This window comes from Ailuropoda melanoleuca, chromosome 4, assembly GCF_002007445.2.
Source record: "Ailuropoda melanoleuca isolate Jingjing chromosome 4, ASM200744v2, whole genome shotgun sequence".
NCBI classification, from domain to species: Eukaryota; Metazoa; Chordata; class Mammalia; order Carnivora; family Ursidae; genus Ailuropoda; species Ailuropoda melanoleuca.
Genome location: NC_048221.1, coordinates 18,531,525 through 18,546,652, shown reverse-complemented (window position 1 = coordinate 18,546,652; position 15,128 = coordinate 18,531,525). Strand labels below are relative to the sequence as shown.

The 15,128-nt window shown below is 42.8% G+C and overlaps 1 protein-coding gene across 6 annotated transcripts in view; it reads right to left on the bottom strand.

The window, feature by feature from the left end:
• The window catches only part of RBM6 (RNA binding motif protein 6), a 103,650-nt gene that overhangs the window by 1,495 nt on the left and 87,027 nt on the right, over nucleotides 1-15,128 (bottom strand). For all 6 annotated transcript variants that reach the window (XM_002920530.4, XM_034658348.1, XM_034658349.1 and 3 more), the window contains 12 exons: nucleotides 13,328-13,388; nucleotides 11,539-11,811; nucleotides 10,978-11,138; nucleotides 9,905-10,002; nucleotides 9,174-9,216; nucleotides 8,952-9,033; nucleotides 8,626-8,711; nucleotides 7,928-8,074; nucleotides 6,519-6,614; nucleotides 5,122-5,382; nucleotides 3,153-3,227; nucleotides 2,324-2,421 (listed from right to left, as the gene is read on the bottom strand). In XM_002920530.4, the coding sequence (XP_002920576.1) occupies nucleotides 2,324-2,421; nucleotides 3,153-3,227; nucleotides 5,122-5,382; nucleotides 6,519-6,614; nucleotides 7,928-8,074; nucleotides 8,626-8,711; nucleotides 8,952-9,033; nucleotides 9,174-9,216; nucleotides 9,905-10,002; nucleotides 10,978-11,138; nucleotides 11,539-11,811; nucleotides 13,328-13,388 (1,481 nt within the window). The remainder of the gene's footprint in view (nucleotides 1-2,323; nucleotides 2,422-3,152; nucleotides 3,228-5,121; nucleotides 5,383-6,518; nucleotides 6,615-7,927; nucleotides 8,075-8,625; nucleotides 8,712-8,951; nucleotides 9,034-9,173; nucleotides 9,217-9,904; nucleotides 10,003-10,977; nucleotides 11,139-11,538; nucleotides 11,812-13,327; nucleotides 13,389-15,128) is intronic.

Here is a 15,128-nt window from a genome sequence, read left to right as displayed (position 1 = left end):
AAAAAGCATGAGAGGAAAGAAGGCCACAAATAAGAAGTGAAAGAATACAATTTGTCTAGGAGAGAAATGGTAGGAACTGACAAAAGTCTTCTTGGTCCAGACTGAAAAGCCTTGAAACATCATGCTAAATCATGACTCTGGACTTCATCCTTCAGGCAATAAAAACCCCTGGACTCCAGGCCTCCCTCTAAGCAAGACATGCCTTGAGAAAAAGGCGAGTTTTAGGAGACTTCTGTTCACAAAGATGGTTTTGGTGTTAGGGTAGAGAGTACACTAGAGGTGGAAGAACAGAGACGGAGAGTAGGAGTCCAATTTGGAGGTGAGCGAGAAAGGGGGGAAAAGCTTAATTAGGGATGTGGCCAGTAACGATACAGGGGATAAAGGAGGAAGACTGGGTCAGATCAGGCAGACCATGATGCAGTGATGTCACTACTCTGAAAGAGGAACACACAGCACATTTAGCAGGACTGGACCTGAGTACGATATGGAATATAATACTGAGTAATTGTTTAGAGTGAAGAGCCTAAGAGGTCTCCAAAAGGACATTCCCAGAAGGTAAATGGAAATAGTGATTTTTCGCTCAGAAAACCAAACCGCCTTGGGATGGAGTCACAGGGACCTGTTAGCATGTTAGTGATGGTTGTAGCCTTGGTTCTAGGTCAAGAGGGTGGAGCAGCAAGAATTAAAGAGCACTGAAGGGAGAGTCCTGGAGAATATCTGGAATTGCCCAGAAAACCAAGAGAAGCAGGGGAAGAGACTAAGAAGGAAGGGAACCAGTAGAATGTGGTGTGATGGGTGCCAAGAATACAGAAGGGTGTCTTTCTACACCCAGCCCAACTCACACAGGGCTAAGGTGTCCTTCTTCTCCTGAATGACTCCTTCACCTTTGGCTTAGCCCAGTATATTTCAAATTACAGGGAATGACCTAGTGGATGTTACATTGATTAAGTGGTCCTTCCTTAGCACTTCTTAAGAATGCAAACAGGGGCACCTGGCTCAGTTGGTTGAGTGTCCGGCTCTTGTTTGGCTCAAGTCATGATCTCAGGGTCGTGGGATCGAGCTCCACATCAGGCTCCACGCTCAGAAGGGAGTCTGCTTGAGATGCTCTCCCTCCCTCTCCCCCTGCTCATGTGTGTGCACTCTCTCACTTTTTCTCTCAAAATAAATAAATAGATCTTTTTTAAAAAAATCACTCATCCTTAAAAAAAAAAGAAGTAAATAGAAAAAACTAGGATAAAAATACCAGAGTTTATTGCACATAGTAAGTATTTTTAAAGAAGATTTCTTTTGCAGGTACTTACACACACATGATTATTGGGCCATGATTAAAAAATAATTTCTTACTGTGGGAACTGAGCAAATAAGTTGGAATGCCAGAGCCCCAGAACCCATCAACCCTCCTCCGGGGCTTTCTCCATCAATGATCCCCCCATCCCCATGGGCATAAGTTATCCTGGCTACTAGCTGCTCTTTTGCTTACCAACATATATACCTGTTCAAGTCTCATCAGATCAACGCCCTCCTTAAAATCATTTCATAACCCCCCGCTGCCCTAAGACAAAGCCTTAGCATGGTGTTCAAGGAATATGAGCTTCCTGAGCTGGCCTCCATCAGGCTACTTACAATTTCTCAAATGTATCATATGACTTCTCTCTCTCTCATCCACAGTATATGCCGTTTACTACAACTGAAATGCCCTCCCTTCTCCGCTGGAATTCTATGTGTGCCCTATGAGACACAGTATCACTTAAACCTTCCTTATTGTGTGTTCAGACAGTCAAGGATAATAAATGTCTTGTCCACCTGAGTATACCTTGCACTTAGTGCAGTACCTAGGCACAATGGGTTATCAACAAATTCTATCTAACTCTGCTGGGCTCATGACTCTGAACTATCTGACTGAAATAAGCATAGGAATTGAGAGATCATACAGGTCTATCAGCAGCTGACCACTCATTCGGCAGCTATGTGTGCGGATGGAGGTTCCCTAGAGAAAAAGCCCGAGAGCATGACATTCTTATCAGGCTCATATGAGGTACAGCATTACTGATGAGGAGAGAAAGAATTCCCGACCATGGCCACTCCGGCCCTGGCTCTGAGCCGTTAAGCAGCCAGCCAAACTTCCATTCAAACACACATATTCCCTGAGAAAAGCTGGGTGGTCAGAGATTGGAGTGAACCTCATGCTCAAGGAGTCCAGAGAGAACCTGCTCCTCCTGACTTCAGTTCTCCCTGAGAGAGAAAAAAACAGCACACCTGGAGAAGAGGACGGTTTTACCATTAGGCTCTGAGGCCTAGGCTGAATGAAAAATTCCTGGCTTACCTGTCAGTTTCCCTGGAGTATTTAATTCGTTTCCTTTCTGGAGAGTCAAAAGATTGGAGCTTTTCCCTGCGGTCACTTCCTCTTTCTTTAAACCTTCCCTGTTGGTAAGCAGAATAAGAGATCTGAGATTTCCATTTAAGGGAGTTGGGTAGTGGGGAAGCTTCACTTTATTCCTTATATTCCTTCTAAAGTGAAGGGAGTTCAACTGTTAACTCCTGGAATCTCTTGCTCCTTCACATACTCTTCTTGAGAAAGCAGTGGCTTCTCTGACTGGTAAATGTGAGAAGAATGAGCTGGTGTGCTTGACACACAGCTGTGTTTACCTCTTCTGAGGAGGAGGTGCTCTCTAGTAGGCCTCCACGGGAAGATTCCCAACCATCACATAAGACCTGGCCCGGGCAGTGAAGCTTGTGGCTGTATAGGTGAGTCTGCCTAATTATGCGATCTAGGCAGCAAGTTCATCTGGCTCTACACTAAACTACTTCCTCCAACTTAGCCTCTGATAGTAAAACATGATATTTCAGCAGCCCTATCCAACACTCTTTCATTGATTTTAAAAGCTGGGCAGGAAAAGAAAAATGCTATTTATTTGACCTGTTTGGAGACCTTAAACTACCACCACCTTTAAAATATATGTATCAATTTTATTAAGGTATAATTTATAAAAAATGAAGTGCACCCATTATAATGTAGTTTGATGAGTTTTGATAAATATACACACCATCTTTTAGGGCCTCTTCATTCTCTGTCTTCAGCACAGCCTACAAATTCCACAGCAGAAAGTAAAAAGTGCTGGGGTCAAGGGAGTTAACAAGTCATCATAACTTACCTCCTGTTCTCTCCTTTCCAGATAGGCTAGCTCCTGCTCAGACTGTTTTATCTTCCGATGGATTTCCAGGTTTTGCTGAGAAGAGAGAAAGTTCTAAGAGTATGGGTCTAGAAAAAGTGATCCTAGAAAATGCCTCTAGGCCTTTCCCAATAGCTGCTTTAGGATTGTGGCTCCTTTCACTGACCAACTCTCCTGAGGGATCACTGTACCCTGCAATCAACAATTCCTAACTGGCCTGGCTTTAGGCTCACCAATGGGAATCCAAGTTGTAATCCTGGCTTGTCACACAGATTAGTTACATGGTGTGGCACAAGAGAGACCTTCATTCTACTTCTTTCCAAATGTTTTAAACAGGGGCACCTGGGTGGCTCAGTCAGTTAAGTGTCTGACTCTTGATTTCAGCTCGGGTTATCTCAGGGTCATGGGATCAAGCCCCGAGTCAGGCTCCATGCTCAGCAGGGAGTCAGCTTGAGATTCTCTCCCTTTCACCCTCCTGCCCCCACACCCCATCCCACACTCTGTCTCTCAAATAAATAAAACTTAAAAAAAAATGTAGAAAACACAAAACTAGTTTATAGGTCTTTATCTAAAGTAAAAATTATGAGAGAGGGGAATCTGAGCACACCAGTGAAGAAAACGTAATGCCCACATGTTCTTCCTACCACCACCACCACCCACCAATCCTCAGACACTATTTGCTCTTTCAAGCAACAAAAGACTGCTCTGAGAGTCTTATATTCCTTAAGGGTCCCACACTTCTCAAACATGGCTCTACTACACAATACCCTTGAGTATATAGAAAAAACTTAAGGGGTCCAGAATAGCTCTTGTATGGACAGGGGATTCTTGGCACTGGATCACTGCAAGGAAAGGAAAAAGTACTATAGTCCACTTTCTACTGTCCAGGGTCAGTTCAATTTGTGGATTCACCAGATTTCTGGTTCCTCTTTCCTGACATTAGCCATTTATTAGCATTTTCATCAGACAGCTGAAATCTATTATTTTTTAAATTTCATATATCCTTTTATTTACTTTTTTATTTATTTTTTTAAAGTAAGCTTTACACCAAATGTGGGGCCTGAACTCACGACTCCAAGATCAAGAGTCACATGCTCTACCAACTGGACCAGTCAGGCACCCCCAAAGAGTTGAAATTTGAAAGTGTCAGTTTCATGACTCAGAATTCCAGGTCAAAGGGACTTGGGAGGTAATCTGTTGCAGGGATTGTCAGGAACTTCTCAGACAGTTAGAAACTTTGCAGAGCTTCCACAGAGGCAGCTCGGAGAAGAGGTGTGCCTATTACCAAAAGCAGAGCTTCTCAGTTTTTAGCTACATAAGGCTTTGGATTTTATATTGAAGGAAAGTCTAAATCCGATTTCCTTACTGGCTCTAGCAACATCTGCTAGAGAAGGAGTGTGAAATAAATCACCCTATACTGAGAACATGAGTCTATCTAGGGGTTTTATTTGTCCAGAATCTGGCTCTTTGGTCAGTACATCTAAACAGGAAGACTGCAGGGGAGGACCAGTGTATGTCAGTTTAACACTCCAACAATAGATGTGCCATGGCTTATAGCAGTGACTCACCACATGAAGAGATGGCAGAATGTGACCCACCTTTGGGAAAACTGCACAGTATCAGAACTAGACAGAAACAGAGGAAGCCACCAAATATCACAAAAGAGAAGAGGCTTATCTGAGGTCCAATTGTTAGGTTAATGGAAGAGCTACGGTGAGAAACTCAGCAAATACTCTTCCTACTTGATGACACCCTCCTCTCCTGTCTTCAGTACAGCCTCCGTGTCTGGTGCCCCAGCCATGCTGCTTGCCTGGGGTCTACACACCAAGGTTTTTGAAGGTGGGCAGAGCCTTAATGCAAAGCAACTCATGAAAAAAGGGGAGGAACAATTCATTTTGCAATTGGATTGTAATACACGATGGTAAGACTCGAAAGGGCCCCTTCCCCATACCTTGTGCAGGTCTGAGAGCTGCTGGTGTTTGATCAGAACTTCTTTGTTGGGAAACTGCCTTCTGCAGAGCAGACAAGCCAGTTTATTCCAGTCAGTGAGTTTATCTTCTTCGTTCTCCTTCTTGCTCAGCTCCTCCCTCTGCGGGGGCTGTGCTGTGCGGGGCTGTGGAGGAGGGGTCTGTTCCTCCTCCTCTTCCTCCTCATAGTCACTGTCTCCTCCATATTCACCCAGGAGGCCGATGAGTGGGTTTACCACCTTAGGCTGGAAGGAGAAGGCCAGAGATTAACACCAACCTCAACCTATATTGTGGGGCCTGATATTCCAATATGGGTATCACATTTCTTCTCTTTTAGTTTGAATAATCAACTGGGCTCAAAATAGGCCCACAGACCACACTGCTCATTTCCCACATGGAAGGAACATGGTTCAAGCTTGACTTTTCTCCTGGATTGCTGAGATAAATCAGAAAGATTCCCTTAGAAGTGACTCTAGCAACAAAACAGTGAAGAGAAAGAAGGGAAAGGGGAACTGACATAGACGCAGGGAGATTTAAGAAGTTATAAATTACAAAGAGGAAGAGACAGCAGCAATCCCTCAAGTTACTGTAACCCACGAAGCAAAGGAAAGATAAAGTTTATTAAGGCTACAGTAACCGCTACAGCATAAGGGATTTAGAAGGTGGATTAAAAGCAAATGAAGAATAAGCTCGCAGGCAGACATTCAGCTCTTGAGTGAGGCAAAGGCAAAGGCATGGTTAGGACTGACGCTACAATGAATGGAGCTAGTGATGTGACACAGGCAGAGTATTTATCAGTAGTTTATAGGAACTGTGAAATAATGATGGTCATTGGCTTGTGATCAATAGAAATAAAAAAGCGTGATCACTATTGCTACATATTTACATTTAATCAGAATCACCTGTGATTGGAGGAAACCATCACTTTAATACAACTAAACAACGGGTACCAATTTTAGCATTGTTCACTTTGGCCAGACAGGCAAATTGTAAAAACGACCATGCATGCACTCCACATCTGAGCTTCTTATGCAGCACCAAAAGGCAGGAAAAATCAAGGCCAGGAAAATGGGTCTCTTAGAAGAGAAGGATTAACAAGACCAAGATTGTAACTTAAAAAGGGCCAGGCATTCCCTTGTCTGATGGGAATGGTGTAGGGTACAAAGAAAGAAGACAGAAAGTTGCCTTGATTCTCCAATTATATCCCTGTTAGCAGACAGGAATATTTATCTCATGCTCACACTCAAGAAAAGTCCTTGTTCGTGAGGTAGAGAGAACAAAAGGACCAACACCTAAGTGAAACATCAGCCTTTAAACTTCCCTACCCATTCAGAACCAGCCCCAGCCCCAGCCCCAGCCCCGGGCCATGGCTTAGCCTTACTGGTGGAGGACTTTCTTCCTTCTTCACAGTGGGAGGCAGGGGCTTCTTAAAGACGTCCTCTGGGGGGACTGTCCCCTCACTGGCATTTTCCTGAAACTGATTAAACCCATAATTTTTATGTGATACTCATAAAAGCTGGGTTAAGAATCCTATGGAGGGGTGCCTGGGTGGCACAGCGGTTTAGCGTCTGCCTTCGGCTCAGGGCATGATCCCGGCGTTCTGGGATCGAGCCCCACATCAGGCTCCTCTGCTATGAGCCTGCTTCTTCCTCTCCCACTCCCCCTGCTTGTGTTCCCTCTCTCGCTGGCTGTCTCTATCTCTGTCAAATAAATAAATTAAAAAAAAAATCTTAAAAAAAAAAAAGAATCCTATGGAAATTAATAAGATTTTCCAAAACTCCTAATTTGTGAAATAAGTATCTGTAATGTTGCTATAATGATTTCAAAATAAAAAGCCTCAGGAATTCAGTATATACTGAGTGATCACTATGTCAGGAACCAGATGAGACATTTATATGCATTATTGTCCTCAGCCTTTACTACAACCCTCCCAGATAGGCATTAACACCCTCATTTTACAAATGATTAGGAATATGGTTAGAAACAGTAAGTGGCAAAAGCTGAATCCAAATATTAAGCCAGAAGAACTCTAAAGTCTAAATTCTCAGAAACACACACATATTTTTTCTCTCTTTCTCTGAATCTCTACATAAACAATTGACAATATTAGAAGGGGAAACAGATAAGTTACAAATTGAGCCACAAGCAAATTCATCCATTTTCACTAATGCATAATTGGTGCCAGGGCAAATCAATATAATTCTTTGGAAAATAATTTGGCTTTATGTCAAGAGATACCAAAATATTCACTATCTTCCATTCTGAAAGTTTATCCTAAGGAAGTAATGTAATGTAGAAGGAGAAATAAAATGCTGAAAGATGCATACTACAACAGAATAAGACTACAAAAAAAAGACAAATAATGCAGGATTAAGAAAATAAGGGTACAGTTTTACTGCGAGTTTTTACCATACAGGCATTAAAATAATAAAGAGTGTTACAGAACCATGGAAAAACTACTTAAGATCAAATATAAACCGAGCAGAGAATACAGAATGGTAACCTCTGCTACAATTACACCTACAGAAATGTGTATAGAGAGTCAAGCACTGAAGAGGGGGAGTAGGAAAGTGAAAATGTGTGGAGCCCAGGTGTTAGGGTTTGAGCTGAGTCACTTTGTTCTACAATCCACAGTTTTTACATTTGTGAAAGAGTTACCACCAGCTGTAAGGGGCAAGGAGACTGCCTGCTTTTTTGATAACTTGACACCTCAACCCTAGATGTCCTCTATGACTCCTTTATTTGAATCTGTAATTGTCTGGTAAAGAGCAGATTCACAAGTCCCCTTACCCTTGTCACTCCTCGGTCTTTCTTCTCCTTGCCATCTCTTTTAGATGCTTCCTTCTTGCTACTTGACTTTCCTTGACTGGTGGACTTCTTTTCCTTGATCTCTTCTTCTTCAGGTGACCCAGGGTCCTGGGGCACATAGACTTCTTGCTGCAATACAGTTAGAAACTGTTAAGTCTACAAAATGTTTCACTTTCCCAGTTAATTCCAGGTCTAAGGAACAAGTTCCCTTCTGGGAGAAAGAACAGCTCTCTCCCTCACAAGCCTAAGACAAGACCACATCAAACAATCTTGAAACCCACTCCAGGGGCCAGGACACTTCCAGACCTCTTACTAGCCATTTTTATAAGAGCAGCACTGTTCTTACCTATAATTCCACAAAGCACTGATTTTCCATATAGGCAAAAGTTAACAGAAAGGTCACCATCTTTAAATCCTGAATGAACACAACTCAATAAATACAACTCAGTATAAGATGTGGACTTCAGAAAACACCAGATGAGACGTGAGATACAGACCATATAACAACAGAGCAGCTGCCAGGAATGGAGAAATTCTTAAACTTTCATAAGATTTAAACTTTTCCACTTTTCATGTAATGAACAACCAGATAATCCAGGGAATAAAATCTTCAAAGTAACAAATTATAGGTATTTTTCTCAAAAAGAATCATTGACAAAGTAAACAAACCAAAAACTCACCTGGGTATTGGGGTCATAATAAGTCCCTGCCAAAGGGTCATAATAGTAGCCAGTAGCAGAATCATATATGTAGCAGTCAGATGATGCTAGTAGGAATAAAACCAGAGCCAATGTTAGTCCCTGTCCTGTGAAGCCCTGGCTGGGAACTCACTGAGAACCCAAGAATGGGGCTGGCCAACCCAAACAGGAGCAGAATCGTAGATGGTGCTCTCTCTGAATGAGCATCCCCGGTCAACAGTATCTCTTGCTAACTTTGTGACTACAAAGATTTCAATTAATGAGTAGTTAAGCCAAAAACAGCAACAGAAATAAAACAAGTGACTTACACTGTTGTCCTTGTCGATTTGTATCTGAAGTCCAATCTGAATTTCTGCCTCCTCCTCTCCTATCTCGGAAATACTTTTTACCCTATCACAGAAAGGCTAGTTAAAATTATAGAACTTCTGATAGTTCTTAACCTTAACAGTCACCCACTGGAGAAAATTCAAGATCCTTCTTTCAGTCACTTGAGGATTTTGATGGAGTGCTCCCCAACTGCTGAAGCCTACCTGATAGTAGTGCATGTGGTCAGAATGGTCCCCAGAATCATTTCTGCAACAAATAATACAACACATCTTGAGTCTGCTACAAAAAGCCACTTGAGGATTGCCTAACCCTAAAGATTTGCCAAGAAACTAACTTTCCCCCATTTTGCAGGGAAAGAAACCGACCCAGAGCAAGCAGGCCTGGCTGTACAGAGATTCCTATAAAGCTGCAAACAAGTTGAAGGTGCTAGAGCAAGGTCTGCCCAAGCCCTGCAAGCCTGCCTTGCCTCTCTGACGCAGCCACTTCCCAGTTACCACTCCTGGGTCAAGGTAAGTTAGTACAGGAGTAAAGAGGGATTAGATTGCCCAGTACCATGGAGGCATGAACAAGGTCAGGGGAGTGGGGAGTCAGGACAGCATTTTCTGAGGATTCCGAGGGGCAAGGATGTATCGAGATTTTTCTGCACATGCAAGACTGTATCATCATTTGGGTCCCAAAGATACTAGGCAGTGAAGAGGGAAAGCACTGAAGTACCTAGTACTGCTATTTAAGGAAAAAACAAACAAACAAAACAAAAACAAAAACAGACAACTAGAGTGAGAATAAGGCAAGCTTCAGAAAAAGAAAACATGCACACACATCTGAAGAAACCCACACTGGAAGATACCATGTCTTATTCTCTCCACCTTTTAGGAGTTGCCTCCCAAAAACTTGAGAAGGGGAATCACAAAGGAGCCCCACTCCTCCGCCTTACCTTCGTTTTCCAGTGGCCAAGTTTACAGCTACCATCTTCCCATCAATACTAAATGGTGGATCAAGGTTCTGCAAGATCTTCACTACACGAAGAGCTTCCTGGGAAACCAAAGACACAATGCAGTACAAAGAGAGAAAAGGCCATGTCCTTTGAAAGAGAAGTGAACGTGGATTTTCCTTCTCAAAAGAAAAATTTACTGAACATTATGTTCTGGTTGTAATTATAATAGTAAGAGCACACTGGCAAAAGCAACTCTTGATGAAAGGTTGATCAGAAGAGTGATCATAGCAGACATCAGTTTCTGGTACTGACATCAGAAATTCAAATCCTCCTTTTAGGCTGCAATTCTCATTGCATCAGATCCAGTTTACAAAGTCCCTTGTGATTTCTGAGCATGAAATCTAAAAAATACCAACAAGGGGCACCTGGGTGGCTCAGTCAGTTGACCATCTGCCTTGGGCTCAGGTCATGATCCCAGGGTCCTGGGATTGAGCCCCCGCCCCCTGCCCCCTGCCCCGGGTCAAGCCTGTTTCTCCCTCTGCCCCTCCCCTAGCTCGTGCTCTTTCTCTCTCAAATAAATAAAATCTTAAAAAGAAAAATACCAATGATTTTCATTACTACTTTCATGTTGCTTCCATAGAAAAGGGCCCCACAACTAAAAATTCAAGCCATAAGAATCTCTTAAACAACATTTTAAGGAAAAAAGAGGAAATGTCCTGTTACCATCAAATAAAACCATCTATGGCTGAGCAAAACAAATTTAAGAAACTAGAAAATTCACTAAATCTTGCAAGGTTCAGAACACAGACTCTTCGCAAGTAACTAAGTTCTCATGTTATTTTAATTGGACATTTTAAGTGCCAAAAGACAAAACCAAACTTAGAAAAAAGCTCAGAGTTCTAACTTTCAAAGGCAGTCCCTTCCTCTGAATGAGCACTAAACCCAAAGGAAAGAACAAGAGGGTTTTTGATACCAGGAAGCACATTAGAATTCCAATGATAAGGAAGTCCTTCAAACCTTGTGGTTTTTATAGCCAGCTGTCCCTTGGTCATTCCAAGGCAGAGGAAACTTACTGCATGGGAGTCGAGGTCAATAAAGCCGTAAGTGTGGCCCATGGGACCAGTTCTGTTCTTGATGATACGGACATTGGCAGTAGTAAGGCGGACGTAGGGTTCCAGCACCTCCACTATGACCTCAGGTGGAGTGGAACGATAGATGCGCTTTAGCATAATTGCTGAACGAACCACACACAAATGGGAGGAGCAAGGAAAGAGAGGAAAGTTAATTTTCAAAGCCCTCAGAGCCTCATTGTCCTTTATTTATTTATTTATTTTACTGCAGATGCTATTCTGCTCTAGCAAGTCTGATTCTATAAAACAATGTTGGGTCATATACTTCAAACATTTCTTCACCAATACGGAGAAATCTAAAATGGTGCCTTGCTGCATTTGAATAGCAATTTGTTATTTGGAGGATGTAGGTTCCTCCGACTGGTACAGTAAGGCCTGCAGAAAGCAAGAGCCTCTACAGTCAGGCTGAGCAGTTTTACTAGAGTGTGGGAAACACCTGGTCCCTAGCCACAAAACAGGCCATCTATACTGGAACTGTGGTTCGTGCCCTGACGAATCACTTACTTTTGCTCTCCCCATCCTGGCGTGTCTCCCCAGACCATGGCTCCTTCTCTCGGTCTCTTCGGAAGGTGAGCCCTTCCCTTCGAGGAGGCGGATACCTTTCTCCTTCTCTCTTTTGATGTCCCAAGCGTGATTCTTGTCCTTCTTCCCGCTTCTTGGGTTCAGGTTCCTTATCAGCTGACCTTGGGGACTGGTTGGGTTGTTTTTCTGATGGTACTGGTATGGATGTTTTCTGAGGCTGAGGATAGGTTATTAACTCTTGCTTGGCCTCTGTCACTAGAGGAACAGAAACAGAAAGAGAATCTCCAGCAGGTTTCATCCAAAAAACACTACTGCTATGATTCCTCTTTACCTGCTACCAAATACTCATACTGGAATGCTTTTTAATAGTCTCAGAAATACCTACAAAAAAGTCCTCTAACAGATTTTAAACCAGGCCAATGAGACAGCACATGAAATAGTTCAAAGAAACCACTCAAGTATTTAAAAAATTTCATCTTATGAGTTTTCTATCGCTTCCTATTTAAATACAAGAAATCCTTCATGAGATGCTGGGCCTGACTATTAAGAGCAATTATAAGAACAGATCTGGGAACAAAATTACCAAAGATATGACCCTTGCCAGAAGTTTGGTAGAAACACATATTCCAAATGTATGTGTCTAGGAGTCTTGCTTCTTCCAGTGTTATGGCACAAAGACACCTGTCTCAAATTCTGTAAGACCACATGTCTCCTCTTCTCTGGGGAAGCTAACAGACCTACCTGCATGTAACTCATTCATTTGCAAATAATTGTAATGAGCTAATGTCCTTCAAAATATAAATGATTCATTCCAAATCTCTTTCTATAGCTCGACAATTTGTCCAATTAATTAGGAACATATTTTTGCAATGAATTCATTCTTGGAGGGTTCACAGGAAGCCATATAATTAAAGAAAAAATACATTCTATAGGACCAATGTAAAGATAACTTAACAGAAGTGATAGGCAACTAGTGAACACCTGCTTTACATGTTTCCAGGTTAAAGCTGTCTCAGCCCTCTTAGTGGTATGGTGCCCAAGGATTTTTATAAACCAGCCATATACCCTCAATTCTGATTATTTCTCTTGTTCATTTTTTACTGTTATTTTAACAAATATTTTTCTGTTGAAGATCCTGAAATGTTTATATAGAGGGTAAATAAGAAAACAATCCAGGGGCGCCTGGGTGGCATAGCGGTTGGGCGTCTGCCTTCAGCTCAGGGCGTGATCCCGGCGTTCTGGGATCGAGCCCCACATCAGGCTCCTCTGCTATGAGCCTGCTTCTTCCTCTCCCATTCCCCCTGCTTGTGTTCCCTCTCTCGCTGGCTGTCTCTATCTCTGTCAAATAAATAAATAAATAAAATCTTTTAAAGAAAACTAAAGAAAAGAAAACAATCCAGATAACAGATGATTCTCAGTAACTCCAAAGCAGTGAGGGCTAAGGGTCACGTGGACGAATGCCACAGAGACTCTCAACCTAACATCCTTAAATGTATTCTAAATAACACTACTACTGCCCTCTGGTCAGCTGCCCACTTAGTTTCCTCAATGTGAGGATCTGGCAACCCATCTCCTTCCCCAGGTGGAACTGGGATCCAATACCATTCACTAACAGGTCACATGAAGTTAGAGATCACATTGCACTTTTAAGGGCTTTAGAGATCAACTTGTATTTAGGGATGACCACTCTTAAAAGCCAAAGACAGAATGAAATTTGTTTTGATCAGTACACAAAATAAAAACTACCACCACCACCTCTACCACCACTCACCTTCCCTTGGGCACTTGCAGAGTGAACATGAAGATCGGTGTCCAGCTACGCTGGCCTTACACTGCATGGGAAAGGGAAAGACTTCAATTTGACCAAAAACATTAAAAAAAATCTTATGTATATCCAACACAATAACATCTGCCAAACATGAAAAGAAATAAACCATACCCCAGATCACTGTAAAGCCTAACAAATCTGATGTCCCCCCACTCTTCAGAGCTGGCAGACAGGATGTGATGAGCTGCTGTTGAGAGCTGCCTTCTAACAGGGCATGTGGACCCTGGAGCAGCATCAAATGTCTTTGCCGGGGACAAGAATTTCTACAGGAAATAAACTTAACTAAGAAAACTGGACTGTTAAATGGTTTATATGATACTGCTGCCCCAAAGTCATTGCCCCTCATAGTCTGCATCCAACATTTCGTCCTGAACTGCTTATGACAGCCCCATTCAGGCTGAGCTGGAACTGACAATTCAATTATCAACTTCCCTATCTCAAACACGGATTTAAAAAAGGGGCAAGGAGGGGCACCTGGGTGGCTCAATTGGTTAAGCATCTGCCTTTGGCTCAGGTCATGATCCCAGAGTCCTGAGATCAAGCCCCGAGTTGGGCTCCTTGCTCAGTGGGGAGCCTGCTTCTCCCTCTCCCTCTCCCTGCCACTCCCTCTGCTTGTGCTCTCTGTCAAATAAATAAAATCTTACTAAATAAATAAATAAATAAGGGGCAAGGAAAGACGAGGAAGATATGTAAATAGTGCCTCTGGCAGCTCTTCTGGGGATGTTAAAAGGAAAAGAACATTCATTCGCCCAAACAAGGGAAGAGACGCTTTGCAAGGTGAATGTAGTTCTTTTTGTCTGAACCTATGAATAAAAAGGTAAGCACACTGCCCAATCCCAACGACTCTGAACTTTTGCCAAAGAGCTTCCAAGTAGTGTGAGGACAGAGAGCTGACTGGCAGGAAACCAAAGAACAGGAACTGTGAAGAAAAGGCTGCTATTTGAGTAGGGCCTTGTAGGGTGAGTAAGGAGGGCATGCCAGATGGAGGAGAACAATCACCACCACAGCAGAAGCTAATGAATAAACAGCACACACCAGGTACCAGGCCTGTTCTATAAACCATCACTTAAGTGATTCAGACAACCATTATCTCCTCATTTTGTAGAAGATGACACTGAGGCCCGGAGCGGGTACTCGAACAAAGTCATTACAGTTGATTAGTTCCTTGTTGCCTTCTCGGTAAGCAGATGGATCATACACACAGCCCAGCCCACTATCGAGCAACTGTGGTGCCTCCCTGCAGTGACTGCACTTCCCTCTCTACTGGCAGCTTTGGCCACGTGCCTGGCTTTGGTCAACAGAGTGTGAGTGAACATGACCTGCACGGGCCTGGCAGAAGTTCTAAGAGCCACTGGTTGGGAGAATGAGCCTCTCATTCTCTCCCTTAGCCAGGGAGACAGCAGTGCCACATTGGGACTGCTCCTTCCAGCTGGGTCCCAGAATGAGAGGTCATGGAGCAGAATGGAAGCAATGACCTATAGTTCCAAACATCTAATTAAATGAAGAATATGTCTATCCATTTAAGTCACTGGAATTTGGAGGCTGCTTGTTACTACAGAAGAGCTGTGAGTGGTGGAGTCAGGATCCTAACCTTGGTTTAAGTACATAATGTTCACCTGTTTCAAATGTCCAATGATTTTTTTTTAAAAGATTTTATTTATTTATTTGACAGAGATAGAGACAGCCAGCGAGAGAGGGAACACAAGCAGGGGGAGTGGGAGAGGAAGAAGCAGGCTCATAGCAG